Source organism: Silurus aristotelis, assembly GCF_946808225.1.
Source record: "Silurus aristotelis genome assembly, chromosome: 10".
Taxonomy (NCBI): domain Eukaryota; kingdom Metazoa; phylum Chordata; class Actinopteri; order Siluriformes; family Siluridae; genus Silurus; species Silurus aristotelis.
Window position 1 is genome coordinate 9,420,018 of NC_139583.1, and position 24,709 is coordinate 9,444,726.

At 35.7% G+C, this 24,709-nt stretch overlaps 1 protein-coding gene across 3 annotated transcripts in view; it reads right to left on the reverse strand.

Moving 5' to 3' along the window:
- Positions 1 to 326: 326 nt before the first annotated feature.
- Positions 327 to 24,709, reverse strand: part of bicd1a (bicaudal D homolog 1a) — a 34,273-nt gene continuing 9,890 nt past the window's right edge. The window contains exons 2-9 of one of the 3 annotated variants that reach the window (XM_083551677.1): positions 17,826 to 18,038; positions 13,682 to 13,834; positions 12,395 to 12,868; positions 6,948 to 8,057; positions 6,170 to 6,321; positions 5,872 to 6,079; positions 3,004 to 3,079; positions 327 to 2,508 (exon numbers count right to left, since the gene is read on the reverse strand). In XM_083551677.1, coding sequence (XP_083407803.1) covers positions 3,032 to 3,079; positions 5,872 to 6,079; positions 6,170 to 6,321; positions 6,948 to 8,057; positions 12,395 to 12,868; positions 13,682 to 13,834; positions 17,826 to 18,038 — 2,358 coding nt within the window. In that variant the 3' untranslated portion in view covers positions 327 to 2,508; positions 3,004 to 3,031. Of the gene's footprint in view, positions 2,509 to 3,003; positions 3,090 to 5,871; positions 6,080 to 6,169; positions 6,322 to 6,947; positions 8,058 to 12,394; positions 12,869 to 13,681; positions 13,835 to 17,825; positions 18,039 to 24,709 lie in introns of all 3 variants that reach the window. The other 2 variants (XM_083551676.1, XM_083551678.1) reach the window with 2 other exon arrangements.

Genomic DNA, 24,709 nt, shown 5'->3' on the forward strand with positions numbered 1-24,709 from the left:
TCTAGTTTAGCTCGTAATAAAACTCACACCACTATTCAAACCTACAGCTTTTCCTACACAGCTACCAGCTCCCATAACACAAGCTGCCTACAATTTGTAGGAAAGCTTCATTTCTTGAATCAGTTAATCAGGTAATAAACTAGAATTTGCCTTACCAGTCAGTAAAGATGGTGTCTATAAACTATAGCCATCTACATATCTATAAACTGTACGCAAACATACTGTGTGTTGTGGTATAATTTAGGATATAAACACACGTTAATAAAAGAAATAAGTCTTTGAAAGTCATGTTGTATTTGCCTGTGAGTAATAAATACATCCACATACATATAAAACATCCATGTTTATTACAGAATTAGGATATGCATGTTTATGAGTGACATTTAATAAGTGAGATTAGTCCGTTTGATTGATTTTATGTAATATAATATGTAACTCACTTAATATGTAACTCAATATGCAACTTTCTGAGGTGAATAATTACAATTTTCTGAACTTCTTGCTGAACTTTTCTAAATTGCCAAATTGGTGAATGTTTGCATTCTGTCCTGTGAGAAACTGATGTCCCATCTGTGATGTATTTCCATTTGTCTTCCTAGGATTGACTCACCACAACTTTCACCAGATTAAATCTGGTACAAAATATAATTATTAATCATCAGTCTTTTAATTTTTAAACAAAATGCTGTGTGTCTCAAGGAGGGCCATTCACCCATCACATTTTTTTTATTCGCCTTTAACTACATGCAGAACTGAATCATGAGTTCAGATTTTATTTCACAAGGGAATACATATACACACAAAAAAAACAAAAAAACAAGTGTATCGTTATGTCCTGCTGCCACAACTATGCTTTCGTCAGTAACAAGGAGGGTGATTGTCCAGTTGAGTGTACATCAATTTTCGTTTCATTCATTTCATTTCCCTGTCAGACCATTGTGCACATCAAGCATATTTCTAACTGAACACAATCATCTTATACAGAACAATCAAAAGTCCTTCCATGTAAACTAAGAGATATGGTACCAAAAGTACCGGGAAGACTGAAACAGGCATTTCAATAACACCATTCATTAAATGACCTCTTTTGCATGTGTCATTAGAGAAACTCTACTTTGTTCCACTTTCTCAGAATGAGTGCAGATTTCATTCATACAACTTTGCTTTTTTTATTTACAGTTTTATTAGTATCTGAAAACGGAAATATATCAGAAATTGTCCTGCTGGTATGTTTTACAGTATAATACGACCAAATAATTATTGAGATTATTAATGCATTTGTGCTTAAGTCATAAATGGGAGAAAGAGAGAAGAGTGAGTTAATAGAGACTCCATCCATGATTATCTTTTTAGTGAAAATATGATGCAATAGATTTCAGTTGCTGTATACAGGTTTGGGGTTTCACAATAATGAAAGTTTCATCACAGCAGGATCACCAAACTCTGGCCACAGTATTCACTATGTGCTCTTTAACTTAACACCATCACTCACATTCTATCACCCCTACACTGCTCATATCAACTGTAACCAATACAAAAAAAAAATCAAGTATAAAATATAATCTTTGTAATAATGCTTTGATAAATAAATATAAATGAGTAAAATACACCCTATGCATACAATCATAATTTAATCATATTGTCATTATAATAGAACCATAGTGGAAAGTGACACACACAAGCCAAATCTTTTAACCACATGTTGGAAAAGTACATTTACAGATTGTTATTACTTTGATTCAACTTGTTCTTGTCTATTGAACACCTCAAGCAAATCCAATTAACACTTTCTAAGTTTGACTAAAAACCGAAGATCTACAACTATTTGATAATAATGTTTTTTTTTTCTTTTTTTCCATATACACACTTTTATCCAATGGCCATTAATCCCAAATCTTAGATATTAAAAATAATGCTTAACATCAATACTGTACCAAACCTCTTAGAAGCATTTAAACATATTTTGGGGGTTTTGAATAAAAACCATTATTTTGATTATTCAGCTACTGATATTAACAAAAAGCTGCACCTTTCTGTTTCAAATGAAAGTGAATTCCAGTCACCCAGGATTGCAAATGAATAAAAACAAAACTTGAGAAACATAAATAAATAGATAAATAAATGACAAACAGTCCATACTAGGCATCAGCATTCACTCTTTCGCTTTCCATTGAAAAATGTGTTAACTTGTATCCGATGAAAGCAAAGTGGTTCACCATAGTCTTGGCTCACCTTCTTGGGTTAAAACAGGGTGAGTCTGTTTGAGGTCACACAGAAAGAGGAGCACCTGACCGGATGGTTTAAAAAGCATGTCCCCTGGTTAGTTTCTCAGAAAGTAGGCAAGGCCACAGGGTATGGTGGAATGGCTTGGGATAGTGGGCATGGCTATTCAATGGCTAAGGACCAGGTATATGAGAGTGATGTAACAGACATTTAAAAGGGTCGCATGGGAGTCTGGAGTTGGCTTCTTGTAGCTCATCGTCTCGGAGTGTTATCACAATATTAGTACTATCACACAAGGAGAAAAGGAAGAAAGAAAGAAACAATGATTTATTTTAAATTCATATAATAAAATAATTGAAAATATGCTCTGAACAAAACATTTAAGACCTATTAAAGACATACGGGTATATAACTGCACTGAAAAACAGGCATGACAGCAAGACAAAGGCAAGCAGCTTTCAGACATTAATGTGTTACACAATAGAAGGGGTGGTTTTTTTTATATGTGGTCATAATGCTGCACTATCATTTTGGACCTGTTGTATATTAACTTTAGGCTCTATAGTGTGCAGAAGGATAGTCAAGTTTAAATGTTTTATTATCTGGTTCAACCGACCCCATGCCAAAGCGGATATAAACAACAGGCTTATGAGCTCTAACATGAAGCACTGAAATATGTACAGTATGAGCATGCAAAATTTTATTTCCCCCTAAATAATGTACTAAATATACTCTGTAGCTCCACACAGAGGGACAGAGTTCCTCTGTAGGGCAGGTTACCTGCGAGCCGTTAATACTCTCCCACTTCTCATTTGTCGGGAGAGTGGCGGTACTGATGCAGCAGGCTGCTGACAATCTACAAGAGACTGATAAATTAGACAGATATACAGGAGTGACAGTCAGGGTTAGTGACACACACATGCACACGAGGACACACAGACACACAGCAGGAATGACTTGAAAAAATAAGTGAAATGTAACAGTAGAGCCAAATCGGACACACGATTATTGTGTGGACTATACAATGGATTATATTTCAGGTTTTAAAATGATAAAAAAAATTATTAGTGAGTAATTAAAAATATTGTTTATGGATGAAAAAAATAAATAAATTGCCGGTAAAATGTTATTCAAAAATCAAAGGTTTCAACGTTAGTACACAAATACAATGGTACAAAAAAAATGCATAAAACAAGGAAACATGAAGAGCTTGTGATAAGGATGTTATTACAGCTCCTACTGTTAGGATTAGCGGTTTAAATGTAATAAAATATGATAGAGAGATTGACAGATAAATATATAGACATCCAAATAAATAGATATGATCATAGCAATAATAATAATAAAAATAATAATGATAATATAATAATTAATAATAATAAATTACTCATTTTAAAATATTGTATGGTGTGTGTGTGTGTGTATATATATATATATATATATATATATATATATATATATATATATATATATATATATATATATATATATTTTTTTTTTTTTTTTTAGAGATGGTTTATATATTTTTTCTTTTCTTAATGTCATGTTTTTTGATATTAAATTTTTATTTGTTTAATTATTTATTTATTCATTTATTTATTTTTTTAGCACTATTAAATGTACATTTTTGTGCATGACCACTTCACACACTGGTGACACTGGTGGTAATTTGTGGTGTATACAGGTATACAGAAATGTTGAAGACCATCATTTTCTTTTGAGAATTTTAATATTAATGTAAAGTACACACCGAATTCTATAATTTCATGTATAACTAAATGTATAACCTGATTTATTATTTTCACATTTAATCTATTAAACCGAAATTTTTTTAAATAACATTCGCAATTCTGTAGCACTGTAATTGTCTTTGGGAAACAGGATTAAACTACAGTACAGTTAATCTTAGAGCAGGTCTGAACAAGTTTGTCTAAAAGCAATTAGACACATTGCTAAAAGCAAAAAATGAGTCAGATATGTTTTCAGAATGTTCTAGGAGCACATTTCCGTTTTAATGGGAATAGTCTCCTTTCTGTGTGCTGTGCAATAGGCCAAAAAGTTGGCACACAGGAGAACAAGTTTCCACCTTAAATAAACAACCCCGTGACTCATACGTCTAACGGCAAAATGGGCGATCCTGCGGCACTAAAACGTAACCCAAGCTAAAAACAACCTTCAAATTTACAGAAAAAAATTTGATAAAATAGGCACATGCTCTTCTGCTCATATGATTTCATTTACCTGTACAAAAATCCTGCAATCAGAAATGTATATGGAATTGTTCACAAACGTGTCCACAAACATCAGCAAGTTCAAACCTCCCAGACAAATCTGTCTATCAGACGATCTGTCAGAGATCTGAATTATGCTTATCTAATGTAGAATCCCTGAGAGGCATCACTGACCAGAACTCACATCTAATGTGTTTTGGCCCATAGCCCTTGTGCATTATGATAAATGATGTATCCTTTACAACAGAATCTACTCCACAGTATATAGAGAAAAAAACTAATGGATAGTACAGAGCAGATTTTGTGGCATATCCTGAGTCTGAGAACAACTCTTATGCCATATCTCGAAATAGAAAAAATGAGGGACTCACTGCACATACAGACTGCAAAGTTCATTATAAGCAGTGGGCATGAGTTTATTTATAATCAAAATGATATTTTAATTATGCTTTGGGCAAAGTAGCAACTTAGACATTATGCTTTGTTGGATATCAAAATTAAGAGTCGATTGAAGAGCAGTGGAAGGTGGAAGACCAGCTTGGAGCAGAAATTAAAGAATTAGAGCCTCTCAATCTCTGCATTTACAGTAAATGACCACTAGATGGCCATTGCTCTCTGCCATTGCTTACTGCAATATTACTGGCCTTGCTTACTGATTTTGTGCTATTTATGTGCTACAGTAGCACTGCTTGAATGGTCACACCTTCTCTCAGGGAAAGAGGTCGGTATGCATCAAAACTCGTTCTGTTCTGGCACGGAAGTGGTCAAATGAACTTCCCATAGATGTCTGAACATCTTTTAACAATGTGTAAAAACCTTCCTGAAACACTAAAACTAGCACTTATTTTCCCAGTTTGTGTTAAGTCTTAAAACATCATTTGAGTGAATTTTTTTTATTTATTAAACTTGAAAACATACACTCAAATGCCTGGGTTATTTAAAAAGAAACTAAAATTAGTGCAGTGTCACTGTGCCCACTCACTTTTGCATATTCAGGGAGTGAATGAATGAAGGATTAAAAGAATAAGTAGAATAGTTAAGTAGTTAATCTTTAGGAAATTAAATATAAAATGTAAAACACACACAAACACACACATACACACACACACACACACACACACACACACACACACACACACACACACACACACAATACACAATACACAATACACAATACACATCTGTAATACCAAAATGGGGTCTAACAAATGTTAACTATTTAATTATTCAAATAAAAAAAAATTGTCAAAATTTATATTCCCCCAAACCGTTTTTTGTTTTAATAGATTTCTATCTACAGTTCCACAAAACAATGACGGCCAGATTATTAATATTATTTTTGTATTATTTTTATAAGATGAAAAAACATGCCACACTATGGCTGATCCAGTGTAGTGCGCATTGTTCTGCAACTTACTTTTTGAGGACTGGTTTTGATTTTGGATATCCTTCCTCCACGTCCACGATGTGACTCATTATCACACTCCAGATCTTCTAAACGCTGTGTAAGAGCCAGTTTCTGCTGGATCGCCATACGGAGCAGAGAGTTCAGAGTCTTTTTCTCATCCTCTGCTGCTGCCAGCTGCCTCTGCATCTCATCCAGCTGAGTAACATACTCATCACACCTGGGGAGAGAAAGAAAAAGAGAAAGAGAGGGAGAGAGAGTCAATGCACCCAGCAGCACAATTGACTGTTGACTCCAAAAATGACTGTACCTGGTGGCAAACATCGCCCTTAAAGAGGAAAAGGTGGCTGCATCTTCTTTTAGAGCCTTTAGCTCATTTCTTAGCTTCATCATTGTTTCTGTCACAATAGTCTTTTCATTTTCATACTTGCTTTTCAGGTTGGCCAAGGCTACTTCTGCAGTCTGAAAAAAATGTCAGATAAGGCTGTCAATTTTTTTGTCCTTAATAGAAATCTACTACAACCTGGAGAGATTGTAGGAAACACTATATTTTAAACAATACATTGGCAAAAGTATTGGGACACCTAACCTTTTCCAGCTATATGCAATTCTTCTCTAAACTGTTACAACAAAGCTGGAAGCACACAATTGTACAGGATGTCTATGAATATGGCAGCATACAATTTTCCCTTCACTTGAACTAGGAGACCCAAACATGTTCCCTGTCTGCTTTCACAAAGCGAGTTCCATTAAGATATGGTCTATATGGGTTTGAGTGAAAGGTCATGAGTGGTTTGCTATAGAGCTCTGGCCTTAACCCTACTGAACTTAGGGATGGATTGGAACACTGACTGCACCCCAGACCATATGACACGTATTAACTCAGAATGAAATATTTGGCATCATATCTCAAATTAGCCTGATACACTTTAAAAAAAGACATTTTTGATGAATGTAATATTTATAAATGCTTTGATATAGAAATAATACATCCTACTGATAACTTTGTCACAATGCCCATTGGGACCTTCCTTTTCACCGGCAAAATACGTATTTACATTATAAGAACAGAAATAGACTCTTCATACCTGTTTGTTGGCTTTAAGTACAAGTCGTAGAGTGGCTATCTGCTCTCTCTTCGTGCTCAAGAGGGACTTCAGTTTCAAGATCTCCTCCATGCAGGCCTCCTTGTCCTTGTCAAAAATGGGTGCCAGCTCCCGAGCAGCAGCCCTCTGTCTGGAAAGTTGCAATGAGCGGTCCACAGCTCTCTGCAGGTGCTTGATCTGGTCCCGAATAATGGCGTTCAGGTTGTAAATATTTAATGGCTCTTTGCGAAGATCTCCGTTTGCCTCTGATATGGGTGAAGCAGATGTGCCACTGTGGACGGGAGAGCCAAATGGGCTCCTATTGGGGCTCATTGTCTCTGCTTTACTCACTTCACTTAATGCTTCCTTCAAGGGTGAGTCATGAGGGCTCCGAGAAGAATCTGATGAATTCACGGCAGCAAGTCGACGGGCAAGGCGTGGTGACAGTAGAACACGCGGGTCATCAGTGCCTTTAAGACTGCCGCTACGTGTAACACGACTCTGGCGGTAGTAGTCCAGCATGACTCGATTGGGCGTTTCATTGTTGCACAAGCAGACATGATGGTAGAGCTGGGCAAGTTCTTCACTGAAGGTAACTAGCTCATCCTGAGCAGCATTCAGCATACCCTGACTCTCACTGTTCATGGACGACATACAACGGAGCTCAACCTCTTGGCTGGTGATTCGCTCACGGCTCTCACGACACTCTCTCTCCAATGTCGCCACATGGTCATAAAGTGCTTGCAGTTTCCCCTCACTTTGGTCGCGCTCTTCTGATTGACTGTCTACAGACTGATTGTACTTTTCCTTCAAGACTTTTAGCTCAGCTTTAAGATCGATTACCTCTGTAACGGCCACCTTGTACTTACATTCCAGTATTTCGATGCCATTAATGTCGATGTTGTACTCAAGGCAACCATTCAAAGGAGTGTCCCCTTTCTCGGTCTCCTCAGCATCCAGCTCCTTGTCACTGCACAGACGTTTCATAGCATTGACACGTGCGTTAAGGCAATTTACACGCGTATGTTGTTCTGTTAGAGCTCCCTGCGTGTGCTGTAACTGGGTCTGAGACTCCTGCAAGTTAGTCAGTAGAGTGGCCTTTTCTCGCTCCACCTGCAAGGGAATGTATATATATATATATATATAAATAAAAAAAAAGCTTTATAAGTTTAGATATGTTTTAGTAACCAGGGCTGCACTAAACTATTGAGGAGAGTAGTTTTTTACATCAATTCCTTTCAGTCTCATCCTGCATTTTGCATATAAGAGGAAAACCCAGGCCATGAAGTAACTGGAAAGCGCAACATCTTAAGTGTCTTCTTAAGCAGAAAATTTGCAAAAACAAGTCTCATACTGGGGGCTCTCTCCATAAATGCTATATAATCTTACCCACGTCCAAAGGCATCCCTAGATCAATGCAGAAAAAGAAATCTACTGTAAAAAAAAAACAACTGGTTCAATTGATTTCCCAAAGTATGAATACAAGTAAAAATGTGGTTTGCTGAATTTTAGGAGATTGAACTATTGGTCTTAATTTTAAAGAGGAGATGATTTTACTTGTCACATATACATTACAGCACAGTGAAATTATTTTGCTGCATATCCCAACCTGTTAGGAAACTGGGGCCAGAGTGCAGGGTCACCCATGATACAGTGCCTATAGAGCAGAAACGATTAAGGGTTTTGTTTAAGGGCCCAACACTGGTAGCTTGGCGACGCTGGGGCTTAAACTACAAATTTTCCACGTAGTAAGCCAGAATCTTGAGCTACCTCTTCCTCAGTCCATTTTTTTGTAGATAATGGAAATAATACAGTTTAACCAGCAAAACTATGTTGTGGTTACTTTTTAAATGACAAACTGGTAGAATTTTTTGCTAGTTAAAATTATACAGCATATTATTGTACAATAACTTTCTATTTAAAGATTGTTTTTTTTATTTTTAATTTAATTACTTTTTTCAGCATGTTCTCTTGAAGGTTATAATAGCAAATGTAAGATCAAAACACCTATATAGTAATAAGTAAATGTATTTAATTGTTACTTGCTGATCTACATAAGATACATTCTCTATATTAGAGGAGACTGAAGTACATGGTATACAATTTCATTTAAATTTCTTTCAAAGTAAATTTCATTTTATGCTAATAAATCCATATTGTTTATATTAATCAATAAAAAAAAATATATAAGAGATTATCTAAATTCTAGATGCAACAACAAAGGAAGCTTCATATGTCTGGGAAAGTGATATTTTCTCAAGTCTTTAATCATACTGACAATTTAGCATATGTCATCATGCGTGATCCCTGTAATTGAACTCAAGTGCTGATGAACAGCTTTCTGATCAGCCACTGTATTGGAGTAGTTAGCTATTTTCAACATTCGATTGAATATCAATACCTCTTTGGAGAAGATTCAGCTAATGTCTATGTGTATAAACAGCAATATATAGTATGTGTGTGTGTAATAAATATCTAACGTGAGCGTTGTAATCTGGTAAATTACACCTTTGTGCCAAGAGATGCGCCTCTTTCTTGAGCACTGAACTACTTTACAACTTTGGCATTTGGTAGATAACAATACAATTAATAAATAACAACCTCATACTGACTGACTAGTTTAGGGGGAAAGAGTTTTATCAGTATAAAAATACTGTCTAGGAGGGGATATTAAATAAAAAATAAACAAAAATTAAAATTAATGCTTATTGTGAACTCTTGTAAATTCTTTCATGCACACAAATTTTGTAACTTATAAATGTTGATTGCGTTGATAAGCCCATGCTCATGTTTGGGTACTCATTTAAATGTTGTCCATTGTGTTCAGGTTTTTTGCAAATGTAACCTGTAAATTTTTTTGCAAAATCTAATACAAATGTACATACTATATGCTTTATATAACTGATCTATGTTCTCATTATATAACAAATTTGACTGGTACACAGTGAATAAACTGCTCAAAATGAGTCTCCATTATTCTTTTACAAAGTGCTTATGAGGTAAGAGTATGTATTGTAAGGTCACACCTATGTTTCATTCTGCATTTACACTTTTTGTGCATTTAATAATAAGCACTATACTAAATTATTTCACTGTAAGCAATGTAGTCAGGAAATTCGATTGAACTAAACCCACATATAATGGCTTTTGAGTGGATTTTATATGAATATCTTTTTTAGGAACTATAGCTGTGAATCAATCAACCCATAACAGTACCATTATTGTGATTTAGATTTGGAAACCATACTCCTTTCTTTTAGTTATGCACAGTACATTTCAGGTTTGTCATGGCTACAGTCCTAATTTGTAGCTTAGTATTCAAAAGAGAGTGTTCGTGTTATCACTGTTTGCTATTCCTGTCCCCTACCGTTTCCCACTGAACATGCCAATGGTGCTCTCTCACACACACGCGCGCACACACACACACACACACACACACACACACACACACACACACACACACACACACACACACACACACACACACACAGACACACACACACAGAAAAAAAAATTAGTAAAATGACCTTAAGGTTTGTACATACTGTGTTGTAAGCACCGACAGATGGAACTTTGTGGATCTGATGATATTACACTGTCATTTACCTTCTATATCCTTATGACAGTAAATTTACTGTCATTACACAAATTCGGGATTATATTTTAGTAATAAAAGCAGTTCCTGTAAAGGAGTACTCTTCTTACTTGAAATCTGAAGAATTATAATAATATCTGATAATATTAAATTACCCACATTAACTCTCTGTTATATTAAATGTTCTTTTTCTGCACACCGTGCAAAATTTACACCATTGATTATTGAGAATATTTTGTCTTAATAGTAGGTTATTGCACATCTATAGCACAGTTAATGTTAAAAGGATTTTTTATATATCCAGATGACATTAAATACATCTGATTTCCTACTATCTACAATAAATATATAGTATATAAATTAAAAAATCATACAAAATACATACATTTTCTCTTTTTCAAATTGTTTCTCCATATAAACAATCCAGATTTCGGGATTATATTTTAGTAATAAAAGCAGTTCCTTTAAAGGAGTACTCTTTCTTACTTGAAATCTGAAGAATTATAATAATATCTGATATATCTTGAAATTCTACTAAATCTAATAACATTACTATTACATTAGTATTAAGTACTAAGTATGAGTTTATTTAGAGTAAACTGTATATATCAAAAACCTACTAAATTTGCTCAGGAGTCAAGATGTCAGGATTCAAGACATTCAACCTACACATCGATTTTGCAGTGTCAGTATAACTACATGACGCTAATCAAGTCATCGGTCTTGGCCAAAACCTGTCATTTCATTCTTTCTTTTTTAATAATGCATTTTCCACATGGTATATCAGAAGTTTACTGAGTGAATGACCTACCAGTTCATGTTTCAGACAATTCTATGTGCATCATTAAACAGCGTTCCTGTTAGAAGGCGGCCTTCTTTTCAGAATTAAAAAAGCTCATCACTAAGCAGGAGTCAATAACTGCTTATTAACATAGATAATGTGTAATGAGCCAGCTTTCACTCTAAATACTGTATTGATTTATCATTCAGTAACTGGATCGAATTTGGATAGTCCGGGTAACCAGGTTAGGATTTTAAATAAAGTGCTGTATTCATGAGCCTGTAGCTGCACAAGAATGTACACTAGTTCCCCAGAACTCCCGGGGGTTACGTTCTAAGACCCCCCTCAGCCCTGCAGCCCCTATGGTACTTTAGTAATTGATCTAGACATTTTGTCACTTTAATACAATAATGTGTTTTATAGATTTTTATGAAATTTGTTGAAAAAAAGTGATAGTGAAAACATAGTTTAAAATTTTATTCTTAACATTCCTGGTCCCATTGCGGATTCCCGTGAATTTTAAGATAATCCGCAACTTGCTGTTAGTTCGATTCCAAATGAGAACCTGTGAATTTTCCGAGTCGCCAGTTCCGAACCGGGAATTATACGAATTGTCTGTAACCATAACTAAAATATCCTTATTTCTGCTTTATTTTTTTATTCTATCCTTAATGAAAATTATCTTTTAATTAAATTACCCACATTAATTTTCTGTTATATTAAATGATCATTTCCTGCACACCGTGCACCTATATCTAGGTGACATTAAGTACATCTAATTTTCCTACTATCTGCAATAAACATATAGTTTATAAATTAAAAAAATCATACAAACTAATAATACACAAGTTATGTGTGTTATGTATTATGATAGAAAAAATCGAATTACTTGCACAAACATGTTCGGGCCATAATTTTTAGCCATAATAATAATAATCTTAATCATAATTATGACTGTCATCATTTATATAAAAGATTTTTATCAGAATTTCAAGATTTATAAAGTAGTGTACTGCCCGAATGAATTCTTTTTATGTTTGAACATTACCGTTACGGTTTTACGCAGTGACTGACCTGTAAGAGTTGCTGTTTCAGTTTCTGTATTTCAGACAGGTTGAGTTCGCTGAACAGATCCGACACAGGGTTCAGTGTTTCTTTCCTTCCACACGGCCTGTGGTAGTCACCGTTCATCTTCGGTCCATGGCCATTACAGCCGTTACACCTGTTACTGTCCTCATTATTGGGACTAGAGCCAGAGGCCAAGGTGCCGTTAGTGGTCGGCTCCTCTGCAAACTTTAATCCCTCCACAACAGAGATGGGAATCTGTGTGCTGGTTCCATACACACTGTCAGTCAGGCTGAGGTGGTTTGCTAGCTCCTTCCTTAAGCAGTTCTTCTGTTCTCTTTCACTCTTCAGAGCATCCAGCGCCTCTTCTAATTGCCCTTCAGAGATGTCCTTCAGACGCAACGCATCATCTAATTGGCTGTTCAGCAGAACTGTTTCTTCTTCCAATACCTTAATTTCATGTTTTAAGCCTTCATACTCCACCTGTCAATAAATTAAGTTGTTTTTATGTAAGGAATAAAGTATTATGGTGAGTGCCATCATAGAAAAATAATCGATGACAGCATGGTGTTATGACAAAGAGGTCAGAAACTTCCAGCATTCTATACCACATTGGATATTTTACATTTCCATCTTTCTATTTATCCATCCCTGCATCCATTCACTTTCCAAACTGTTCATCCTTTAAAGCATTAGTCAGGCACCTGAAGCTTATCCAAGGGAACTCAGAGTACAAGGTGGGGGATACCCTGGACAAGAGGTTCAAACCTACTGCAGGCCACAGTTGCATTTAAAGACTATAGAAAAATCTGGCCAAACAGCCTGTCTGTAGACTTGGGGAGGAAACCTGAATACCCAGAGGAAGCTCCCAAAGCATAGAAAGAATATGAAAACCCCTTGCACAAGAAGACATGGAGGGCATATAAATCCAATAGTAGAGGTATGAGACAATCCAGTTAAAAGTGAAATCTAGACCCATGATGGGTGTTTGAATTTCTGAGAAAAGCCTTCAGGCTTTTAATTTGAATGCTACAACCATGAATTTCTTGGCCGGACAAAGTTGAAGAATTTTTTTTTTCTTTTTTTTTCTTTTTTAATCTACATTAATAGTGTATACAGTATTCAGTCCAACTATTTCAAAATGAAGCTGGTTTATGTCTAAAAACCCTTCTGGGTAGCTTAATTTATCCATCTAGTATTTAACTATCTATATAGTTTATCTAGTAAATCGTTAATGACTTTTTAAAGTAGGTTTAATATGGTTGTGTAAGAGGCTGTTTCTCTGTGTGTGTTCACCTGGTTCTGTTTGAGCGTAGACACGAGTTTCTGTAGTGTGATGTTCTCCTCCTCCAGCTCAGTGTAGTCCTGCAGTAGTCTGGCTTCTCTAAACTTATACTCCTTAATCTCTTCGCTCATTCTGGCCTTGTGCAGCTCCAGCATCTCGTTATTCTGCAACAAACAGTGAGACGACAAGCGGAGACGCAACATCCTGTTATTCTGTAACTTTCTATCTCTATTACACAAAAACATCAGCTACAAAGAAAACGTGATCATTAAATATAAAATAACAATGTTAAAAAAAGGGTCTCCTCAAGAATGAATCAATGCGGCATGCACATACAGGAAACAATGCACGTGTGATCATTATCACACAACCCCTTATAGGCCTTTATATACTGTATGGTTCATTACTCTTTTTTTTATTGTGTTTGGTTGTGTTCTCAATCTGTCCATGCTCCTGCTAATGTGGATGCTGGCTAATAAATTGTTCTGCTTATAAGGAAGCCCTGATGTCTGCATTACCTCAGTCACTGTACACTCTACACAGGGAAAATAGAACAAAGAAATCTCCAGAGGCAGAAACAGCTGAGTAGGACAGGTTACTATAGAGCTAAAGGCACTCTTGGGGTAAAGCCATTATCATAACTTTGGTATTCTGCACAAATGGAATGTTGTTTAAAATCAAGAGATTGTGTACAATCTAGCGCCATGATAACTTTCCTCTTCACTGTAGAAATGTTTAAGGAAATACTCTTTTCTTTAATGTACACTTTGTAGGTGAGTTCAGTATTCTTAAAACTCTTCATTTGACACGCTAAATCTAAAGACAACATAATTGTTGCAGTGATAAAAGAGTAAACCTTCAGATTGTGATTGCTGTTACATTGTTTGGAATAGGATTCCATGATTCGAAATTAAAATGTTTCTGTTTATCAAACCCCATTTTTAATAGCCACCTGATAATCTTTTTCTTTAGACATCTACCTTTTACAGTGATTCAGACCTTTTTCTTAGCATTATCTTAACTATTAGTACAGTGAAAAATAAATAATGAATACATGGCAAAATATAATAAAAGCAATGCTAAAATAAATGCACTGCATCCTGGCTAAAAAAAGTTGCACACCCTAATATTTTGTTGCACGGCCTTGATTGAACAAATTCACCATGGCTTTATTTTTAAAACATTGGCTGAGATCTTGTTTCCAAAACTCTTCTTCACCAGTACAGCCAAAAGGCTTTCATTAGGGTTAAGGCCAGGACTGAGGTGGCCAATTCATGTGTGAAAATAATTCATCATGCTCCCTGAACCACTTGTTTACAATTTGAACCTGATTCAAGAACTCTAAATCAGCCTAAACCAGCCAAGTGAAGCAACCCCAAATCATAACCCCAAATCATAACAATAACCATCCAAGACATATTTACCACATTTCATCTGCAAAGGTAAGGGTTCACCACTATCCTTACACTATCCTTATTTGAAAAAGCTTTTCCACAGTCATGGGATATAATTATGGACCAAGGAGTGGATTTCCATTCGGAAATCCATATGTCTTTATCATATTACCTAATCACATCACTAATCACACTAACCATTTGCATTTACATTAATCAATTTCTTTAATTACATCAATTATGCAGCAGTTTTCAGCTTGTTGGTGCTGGGATATGAACTCATGACCTTCTGAACAGAACCACTTCTTAACTCAGCTACCACAGTGTGGCCTTATGTGCTTTGTTCCTGTGCTTAGTCAGTGTGTTTTGTTTGGTCTCTTGAGTTTTTGTATGTATTAGAATGTCTGCAATTGCTCCACATATCCATGTATTACATGGCAACTATGTCTTCTAATGTGGTTGTTGAAGAAATGAGAAGCAATGCATCAGTGTGTGCGGAAAGAATTGCTGCCAACTAAAACATATTGATCATTGTAAATGTGCTCCAATTTATTGACTCTTAATTATATGATTATTTAAATTTAAACATGCAACCTTTCTGTCCACACAGTATATAATTAAATCCTAAAAAAAATCTCTCAAAAATCTTTTTAAATTATTTCTATACAACTGACATTATAGCAACTCCTACAGTACACATTTGCTTTATTAAATAGCTTATGGTATAGTTTTGTTTGTTGTAAATGTTAGAACATATGGCTACTGTTTTTATAACAGAACATAATTACCTTTATGTTGTACTATGCATAATTCTCTATGAGAAATATAAAGATAGTGTTGAATTAACAATTTACAGTGTTTATACTGTACATGTCCAGTTTTATACAAATGAAGGGTTACATATGGGGATATGCATATTTCTAAGAGACTTGGAACAAATATGTTTGAATCTTTCTTTACCTTTCTGATAATTCATATATTCAATTTAAATTGGGGTTTTTTTTGTTGGGAAAAAAAACCAGCTATCAGTCTGGGAGTAAAATCAGTCCCATCTTTAGACCATAGCTATCCTTCCTAATAAAAAAAAAAAAATCACACATTTCCAAACACTGCTGATCCGTGCAAACATGCAGGGATAATTCCCAGTGCTGTGTGAAGATGCTCACTAAAAGTGCTGATTCAGAAACTAGCATGTGTGTGTGTGTGTGTGTGTGTGTGTGTGTGTGTGTGTGTGTGTGTGTGTGTGTGTGTGTGTGTGTGTGTGTGTGTGTGTGTGAAGCTGAGTTTGGAGTCTGGCCAGAGACACGGTAAATTTAATCTTTCTCTATTTTACACCCTGTGCATCCATTTGAGCTCAGCTCAGGAGATGCCATTATCACCGTTGTCTCCTATTTCTCTACCAGCTAATCACCAAAAAAACCTGTGGTGTTTCTTACAATATTTTATCCTACACTAATAAATATTTCTCAGTATGATTTCGCTCATATACCAAATACTACAGCAAATATGTCCTTGATGAATAATGCATTATCTCTATAGAGCATTAATTGTTTCTAGATGAACTGTATAATGACACTTTTCTCTTTTTTACAGTATACTAAAGCTAGTTGAAGTTTCAGTACTAAAAAATATAATGTTAGACTGTTATATTAGGCCCTTCAAGGTGACCTTGAAAGGTGTGCAGTGCTATTGATTTGTGTGTACAACTCAGCATTCACAGAGGATGTGTTGAATCAGTGTACATTCACACTGAGGCATTGCTCTGTCCTCAACTACAAATGAGCTGGATCTAAAAGTCCAGAGGCTTACTGAACAATTATCACCCAGTAGGATGCTATTGTAACACTGTTAATCAGGGGCTACACACACACACACACACACACACACACACACACACACACACACACACACACACACACACACACACAGAGAGAGACACTAACACGTTAGGGTCAGTAGCAGAGCAGCAGTGTGATACTGGATTTGACCCAGAAAGTGGCACAGACCAGAATGCTGGGAAACAACACACCTCTGCATCATAATAAAAACCAGCGTAAAACCCAATTCAGTGGTTTATCATATGTGTTAATTTTCAGTACAGAGATGTACATCATGTCATGTTTATAGAAATCTGATCTGATCAAATCTACAAATTATGAATTATCGGTGTAAAATCAATAGATATATATAACAGGTTTAGATACAATATGCATTTTGTTAGTTGTATACATACTTTTTTGATAGGTAGATGACAAGATATGAGGTATTAGTATGTGACTCATCTTATAGGACTCGTATAGAACTGGAGATGCTCTGTGTGTATATTTTTGTGTAGTGTGTCTTTATGACGACCTCAGGACATTCCCCTTATTCCCCAGCTCAGTAGAGGATTTGCCCTCTACAATAGCCCATGGCGACAGAGTCTGACCCTGACACCACCCCTGGCCTTTGACGACTGCTGACACAAACACAATAACACACACAAGCAGACACTCTGGATGACCCTGTCCAAGGCCTGTTCAAGTGAAGTAATGCCTTGACCTAAAAGCTAATACAAAAAACAAATGAGTAATGAGCAGTGCTCAGTGATTAAGGCTTTAAACAAATGATCAGAAGATTGTGAGTAAAGGCAAGCTGTTTTGGATAAAAGTTGTCAAGACTGGATGTAGATGGGCATAACATAGAAAAATGATAAACTATGATAAATAAAAAAAACCCTGCATAATGATCTACATTTAGAGTTGTGCTTAGGTAAACTGACCTCTTTTAAATCCTGAAGCAGCATGTTCAGACGTTCGCTTTCAGCCTGTGTGTTGGAAGCTACTGAGCGGCTCAGGTTAAGATCGGTCTGCAATTCCAGCAGGCGACTCTTGTAGTATGCCTCTTTAGAGGCGGACTCCTGCAGAAGCGTCTCCTCGTTCGTCTCACCATCCTCTGCCACTTTCCGCTGGTTAGAGTATGCCTGACCAAAAGCCTGCAGAAACCAGAAAGGATATAAGTTACCAAGAATGGCATTTCGAAGCAAAACATAACTACGCAAACGTATAATACATTTCTGGAAATTAAAGGTGGTTTTGTGATGTTGGGTTCTTCCAGATTTCAATATTAAATTCAAGGAATATTTATAGACAAGACATGAATTGTTTGATGAGCATCAGTTAAAAATGCATCCTACATATTCCTGACTGCTGCAGGTACACTTCAAGGTAAATGAGATCATATTTCAGGACCTTGTTTTAATCAATAAAAACAGTGTTCCAATTTTCCTGACATAGGTTTTTTTTCCACTGCAAGGTCAAACACATCATGATTGAAGCATCCTGCCTTGATTGGAAACCAACACCTACTATAAACAGACAATTGCAAGATACATTAGAGGTTTGTAGATTAGGATCGGGATCCATAAAATAGAGCATAGAAAGTTTGATCCTTCGGCTGTATAAAGGTTTTTAATGCACAATACAGAGGCAAAGAACCACCCATGGCAAACATGTTAAAACCATAGTCACCAAGCATTTGTGCCTAGTCTTTATTAATAAAAAAACGATGGTGTTAATACCTTGTGCCATTTTCCTTCTACAGTTTGTCAAATTCATCTTGTGCCCCAGTCCATATATTAAAATGATTTATTATATTCACTATATAAATCAAATAACACGAAAAAATCATTTATTTGTTTTACCCAGTACGGAAAAAATGAAATGTTTCTCACTCGAGAGACTGTATGTTACAATGGTTACACTTGTTTAAAAGGCAGCACATTAACTTTAAATGATAAAACCAGAGGTGGCAAAATTACACATATCCTTCACCTAAGTAGACAAATATTGATGCTTTAGGCAAATGTATGTTTATTAATAATGAAACACAATCAACATAGAGCATTAAGACAAAATAGTTTTCTAAATGTTTTAAAGTAATTATGGTGTTTTAAATTACGTAAATCTGAACTTTTGCTTTGTTTCCACACGGACGGTTAATGGGGTGATACCGGAGAAACCTCTTCTAACTTCCATATGGATTACATAACCAGAGAATAGATATTTTTTTCGATGTGAATTAGTTTATTTAGAAGTAGACATTTCAAGCTTTCTCTTCATTTATGTATTTATTATGTCTGTGAGGCAACAATTCACTGAGTTTCAGGTTGTTTTATTCATGTCTGCGAAGAGAGATGACAGAGAGGGCAGAGAGCACCCCTGTCCCTTTTATTTTTTTTTATTTGATAAAAGCACGGGATTTTTTTGTTATTATGGATGTATACAAGTATAAGTAGACGCTTCAAAGATTCGAATGATATATTGCTCTAATCTGTACAGTAATGCTAGATCGTTTCGCCGTCATAAGGAAAAAATGGCACGAACCGCGCCGGCATGTTTGTCGACCCCAGATGGTAATTTGCTGGGTGTGTGCATTGATTTAGGACTTTGCACATCAATAAAAAAAATGTTTAGTGATTAAAAAGAATTTTTCGGTGTTTATTTATTAATTTGTTATATCTGAGTAAAGAAAAGACGTTGTAATTAAACGGTGCTGAAGGTTTTATTTCGCCTCTTTTATATTTATTTACTGATATTTTGAATAAAAATGGTCAAACAGAAATGAGTGCCTTAAAATTTGTGCCGTTTAAATGAATTCGCGTTAACACGTTCATTTTGACAGCCCTAATTAATATATTGATACAAAACTAATATCTAATTTTGTTACATAATGAATGTATCCAAACTGAACAACCACCATATAGAACACAAGCAGAGAAAAGATGATGATGATCAGGAATGTCTCTGTTCTCAGTCATGTTTACATCTCTGACTCCCTCTGTCTCATCCACGTTAGCCATACTGTAATTCTTGTTGCCTTCTTATTGTTTGCTTCGTAAACTAGTCTACGTCTGTGGTGTGGTAGATTGAAAAAGCTGAGCGATGACAGGAAACTTAATTAATGGACTGAAAACGGCACGCAGTGAGAAGAAGAAAATTGACATTTCACTAAATAGATTAAAACTAAAGTAACGAGCCTGGAGTGAAAGTGAAAAGTTGTCTGAAAAATAAATAGTGAAGTACTGATGCCAGAAAAATATACTTAAGTACAGTGATGAAGTATTTGTACTTCCTTACTTCCCAGACACACCTTTCAGTCAGAAAGAATCAATTATTCAGACCGATCATGGTGTAATCTTTTACACCACTGCGCTGTTGGATTCTCAATCTGAAGCATAACCTAAAAAAAAAATCTGTGGTACAATATTACAACCTAGAAAACTATGCTACACTACCAAATACAACAACAACAAAAAAAGTTTTGGTCTAGTATTAAAACCTACAAAAAAACGGCATGTATAGTATTAAAACCAATAAAAACAACTATGGTACAATATTTAAACCAAATGTTTTCTCTGGAGCTATTATGTACTGAAGATAAATGGATATCCTACAGCAGGCTCAGATCCAACAAGGAAATCAATTCATTGTTTGCTGGGAAAAATGGAGGAAAAGATATGTCGTGAAGGGCAAAAAAATCAATAGAGATCAAGAGCAGCCCTGTGACTAAAAAGTTGCTGACAGAACCACATTAGTCATACACTGCACATGATGCCATCATCTGATTTCTAACATAACACTGAGATGTGACAAATCTATTTACTGGGCTAAAATCATAAATCGTGCAGGTTTAAAACAAGAAAATTCCAAATCCTCAACACCAGGAAGCATTAAAAGGAAAGATCAGCAGCAGCCCAGAGTAAAGTTCGAAGGAGATTCAGCAAGAATGCCATATGTTTTCCTTAATTGTCCATACTGTTAATAAAGGCACAGCTCAGTTAAAGCAAAAATAGCAAATCAGCAAAATACAGGCTCGGCTCAGACATGACTTTGATTTTATTATATAATGTGACTGTAAAAGTAATGCAAAAACATACAGAGAAGTTCAAGACGCTGGTTAGTGTTTTAAGAGTTGTGTCAATCTAATGTGGTCTCTTCTGTCAAAGTGGGGCAGAAATCTTAAAAATATTTAATCTCTTAGTACACTGGTCCTTCGGATCTCGTGGGGGTTCTAAGACAATCTGTGAGTTCAAAAAGTCTGCAAATTTTGAAAGAACCCCCACGGCCCCAATGGAACTTTAGTAAATTAATCTGTACATAACATCAGTAAGTTGGTTCCTTTTTGATGCACAGTTAACAGAAAATGTGAAGTAATGGACATAAATACATTATTCATCACTTCAAATGAATAATACAATAATGTGTTTTAAATTTGTTAGTGAAAACATAGTTTAAAATGTTATTCCTAACGTTTCTAAACATTCGGCCCTGCTGCGGATTCCTGCGAATTTTAGGATTAACTGCAACTTGCTGTTAGTTAGTTTCCTAATGAGAACCCGTGAATTTTCCGAGCCACAAATTCCAAACTGTGAATTATCGGGTGTTGATTGTATTCAAAGTTAAAAAAGACCTGCTAATTGTTCTAAGTTACACACAGACAAAAAAGGTACTTTATATAATACAGTTATACAGTTAACTTGTTAAAATAAAACACAGTGGATCCTCCAGTCATTCATTTATTTTCAGTAACTGCTTTTCCCTGGTCAGAACTTTGCCACCAGGCCGGATTACCCCATGAATGATATACACTTAGGGGCAATTCACTTAACTGCTGCCACGTAATAAGCATGTAGGCTTATCAAAGAAACAAGGAAGGCAACAGCCGTGAACAACAAACATAAGACAAACAGTGCAGTGCAACGTCCAGCTATATACACTTACTAATTATTTGTGAATGTGAATCAAGTACAGCAATTATGTGACTTGGTTGCAGTGACTCCTAGGAAGTCCCCAAGTATAATCATGTCATTAGAAAGCTCCCTCCCAATCGCAGACAATGGGTCCTCCAACAGGATAATGACCCCAAAATGACCCAAAATGACCCCTACAGCTGAAAGCACCCCAAAATAGTTAAAAAAACTAAACAAAATACTGGACTATACTCAAGTGACCTTTATTAAACCCTGATCCAGTTATACATCTATGGAAAGAGTCTGTAGACTGCACAATTCAAATCTGAGGCAGATAGCTGTTGACAGATGCAGAAGTCTCACTGAGAGCTCCAGAAATCGCTTGTTTGTAGTCACTGCTTCTGAAGGTTGCACAACAAAATCATTATCATACATACCATTTTCACTTGTATTATTATATTTAAATATTCTCTTGAATCAAACAATTAAAGCAAAGTATTTTTTACTAAATATAAGCACTTCATGCTTTATAGATGAGAGGAATTTCTTTCCACTTAACACTATTTTGATTATATATAGCAAATGTTGTATTAAATCCACTTGTGAGGGCATGGCAATGCTATGAAGCTTCCTTCAAAGACAGCTGGCAGATGGCGAGTGACAATTGGTCACAGTGTAACTTTGGAGAAGGCAGGGATAAACTAACACTGAATAATAACACAGGACTGGAGAAGGGCTGAACATGCAGTCACAGTGAAGTGCTTTTGACATTTTACATCTATAGGAATTTATTTTTAAAGTGCACTTACATTAGAATAATGACAGTGATAAAGTAGGTAAGTACCAATGGTCCTGTTGTTAATTATTCACAAATTATTTTTTCCGTAACATGGTTTATAATCAACACAATGTACTTTATACAAGCTGAAGGGTGGTCAGCAACAACATTAACAATAGCGGGGTAGATTAGTGCTTCACTTTGGTTTCTGTACCGTGGGGATGGGCTGATTATAAGAGAGTGATGTGAAAGGCAAGTGGATACAAAAGCTTAGATTAATTCAGTTCCAGCATGAATAATCTGGTATTGTGAGGGAAAATGTGTGTAACTTGTTGAGGCACCTCTGCCTCCCAGATGGACTTGGGGGCTCTAAATGTAACTGCTGCTCAGAGAGAGAGGAAAAGAGAGAGAGAAAGAAAAAAAGATTGTAAGAGAGAGAAAGAGAGAGAGAGAGAGAGAGAGAGAGAGAGAGAGAGAGAGAGAGAGAGGGAGAGAGAGGGAGAGAGAGAAAGTCAGTTGGGATCAGTACTGTTCCACAGAGACTGGATTTTGGATGACTAATGCAGGGGGCAGATGGTTTTGCCAACGTATTGTTTCCTTAAAGCACTTTCTCCATCTGGACCCTTCTATTTGAAGACGGGTGTGATACTAACAGGTCAGCACGTCACACTGCAAAGAATATTTGTTCCTACACTTATTTGTAATAACTATTAAACTAAATTTGGCTGGAAACATTTTGGTATCGTTAAGCAAACTAGAAATATGCTAATTTACGTGTCCTTTTGTTCAATAAAATATGAATTCATACGACTTCTAATTTGAGAGATTCACATTCTTTTCATATTGTTTTAACAAGATTCCACTCCAGATTATAGGATTGGCTGAAAATAGCAGCATAACAGTGCCACATCACACAATGGAAACCATTCAAAAATCGGATTAGTTAAATTTAGTTAACAAGTTCATGCCTGTTTTGAGCCACTTGTTTTGAATGCGGTTATTTCATATTGAATAATAATTAGCTTTATATCTGTCAGTATAATGTGATTATACAACAAAAAAAAATAAATCAGATTTTTACCAGTTTGTATACTCACGTTTTTTAATGCTTATGGTGGCCTCTGTATTAATAGGATTGCTTATGCAGGCTTATTATAAACTGATTCTATGGTGCCATTCATAAAGAAGTTCATTAGCATTTCTCCTTCAGGCACACAAGCTGTCAGTTGTGAGGTCAATGAAGTATGAGCAAAGACTTCAAACAATGATGTGAGCATGGCTTCATGGTTTTGCATAATGACATGCTTTATGTTTGTAGGAAATAAGAAGGTAGCAGTGCTGTGAGTTAATTACCTACTAATCTATCACATACACCTTTTGAACAAAAGTATTTAACTTTTCAGCCATGGGTGGTTCTTCCCCCAAACCGTTTCCATAAATGTAAAGTCACACAACTGTTCAAGATGTCTCTGGATGTGGTAGCATTACATTTTACCTTCTCTGATTTAGAAGACCTAATCCTGTACTGGCATGGCAATGCCCAATGGAGAAAACAAGCTTTATATAGGCTTGAGTGGAAGACCTTGAGTGGCCTGCTATGAAGCTTAACCCTACTGTTCCTACTGTTTATCTTTGTGATGAAGTGAAATGCTGACTGAACGCCAGGCCTTCTCATCCTTTATCAGTAGATGACTTTACTAAAGCCCTTGTGGCTGAATGAGCACAAATCTTTATAAACACATTTCAAAATCTAGTGAAACATCTCGGAAGAGTGGAGGTTAAAATAACAACAAATGGGGACTGAATGTTCAAAAAGCACATACCAATCTTGTAGTCAAGTGTCAACAAACTTATATATAGTGTAGGTATGAAAACTTGGTACTCCCACTTCTTCACATGTAAATGTTCCTCTGGTACTGTTAGGAGCAGGTATTCCAGGACCAAATCTTTTGCCCACATTCACTACAATGAAACTGTGCACATGAGTTTTTGAACAGAGATATTATTTCCGACAAATGATGTCTAATGGAAACTGTAACTTTATTATTCTAACCATATAATAAAATTTTCTGAAGGACCCCAATTTGTACTAAAGTAAACACTCATCCTCTGTAGATATAGAGTCATAATCACATCA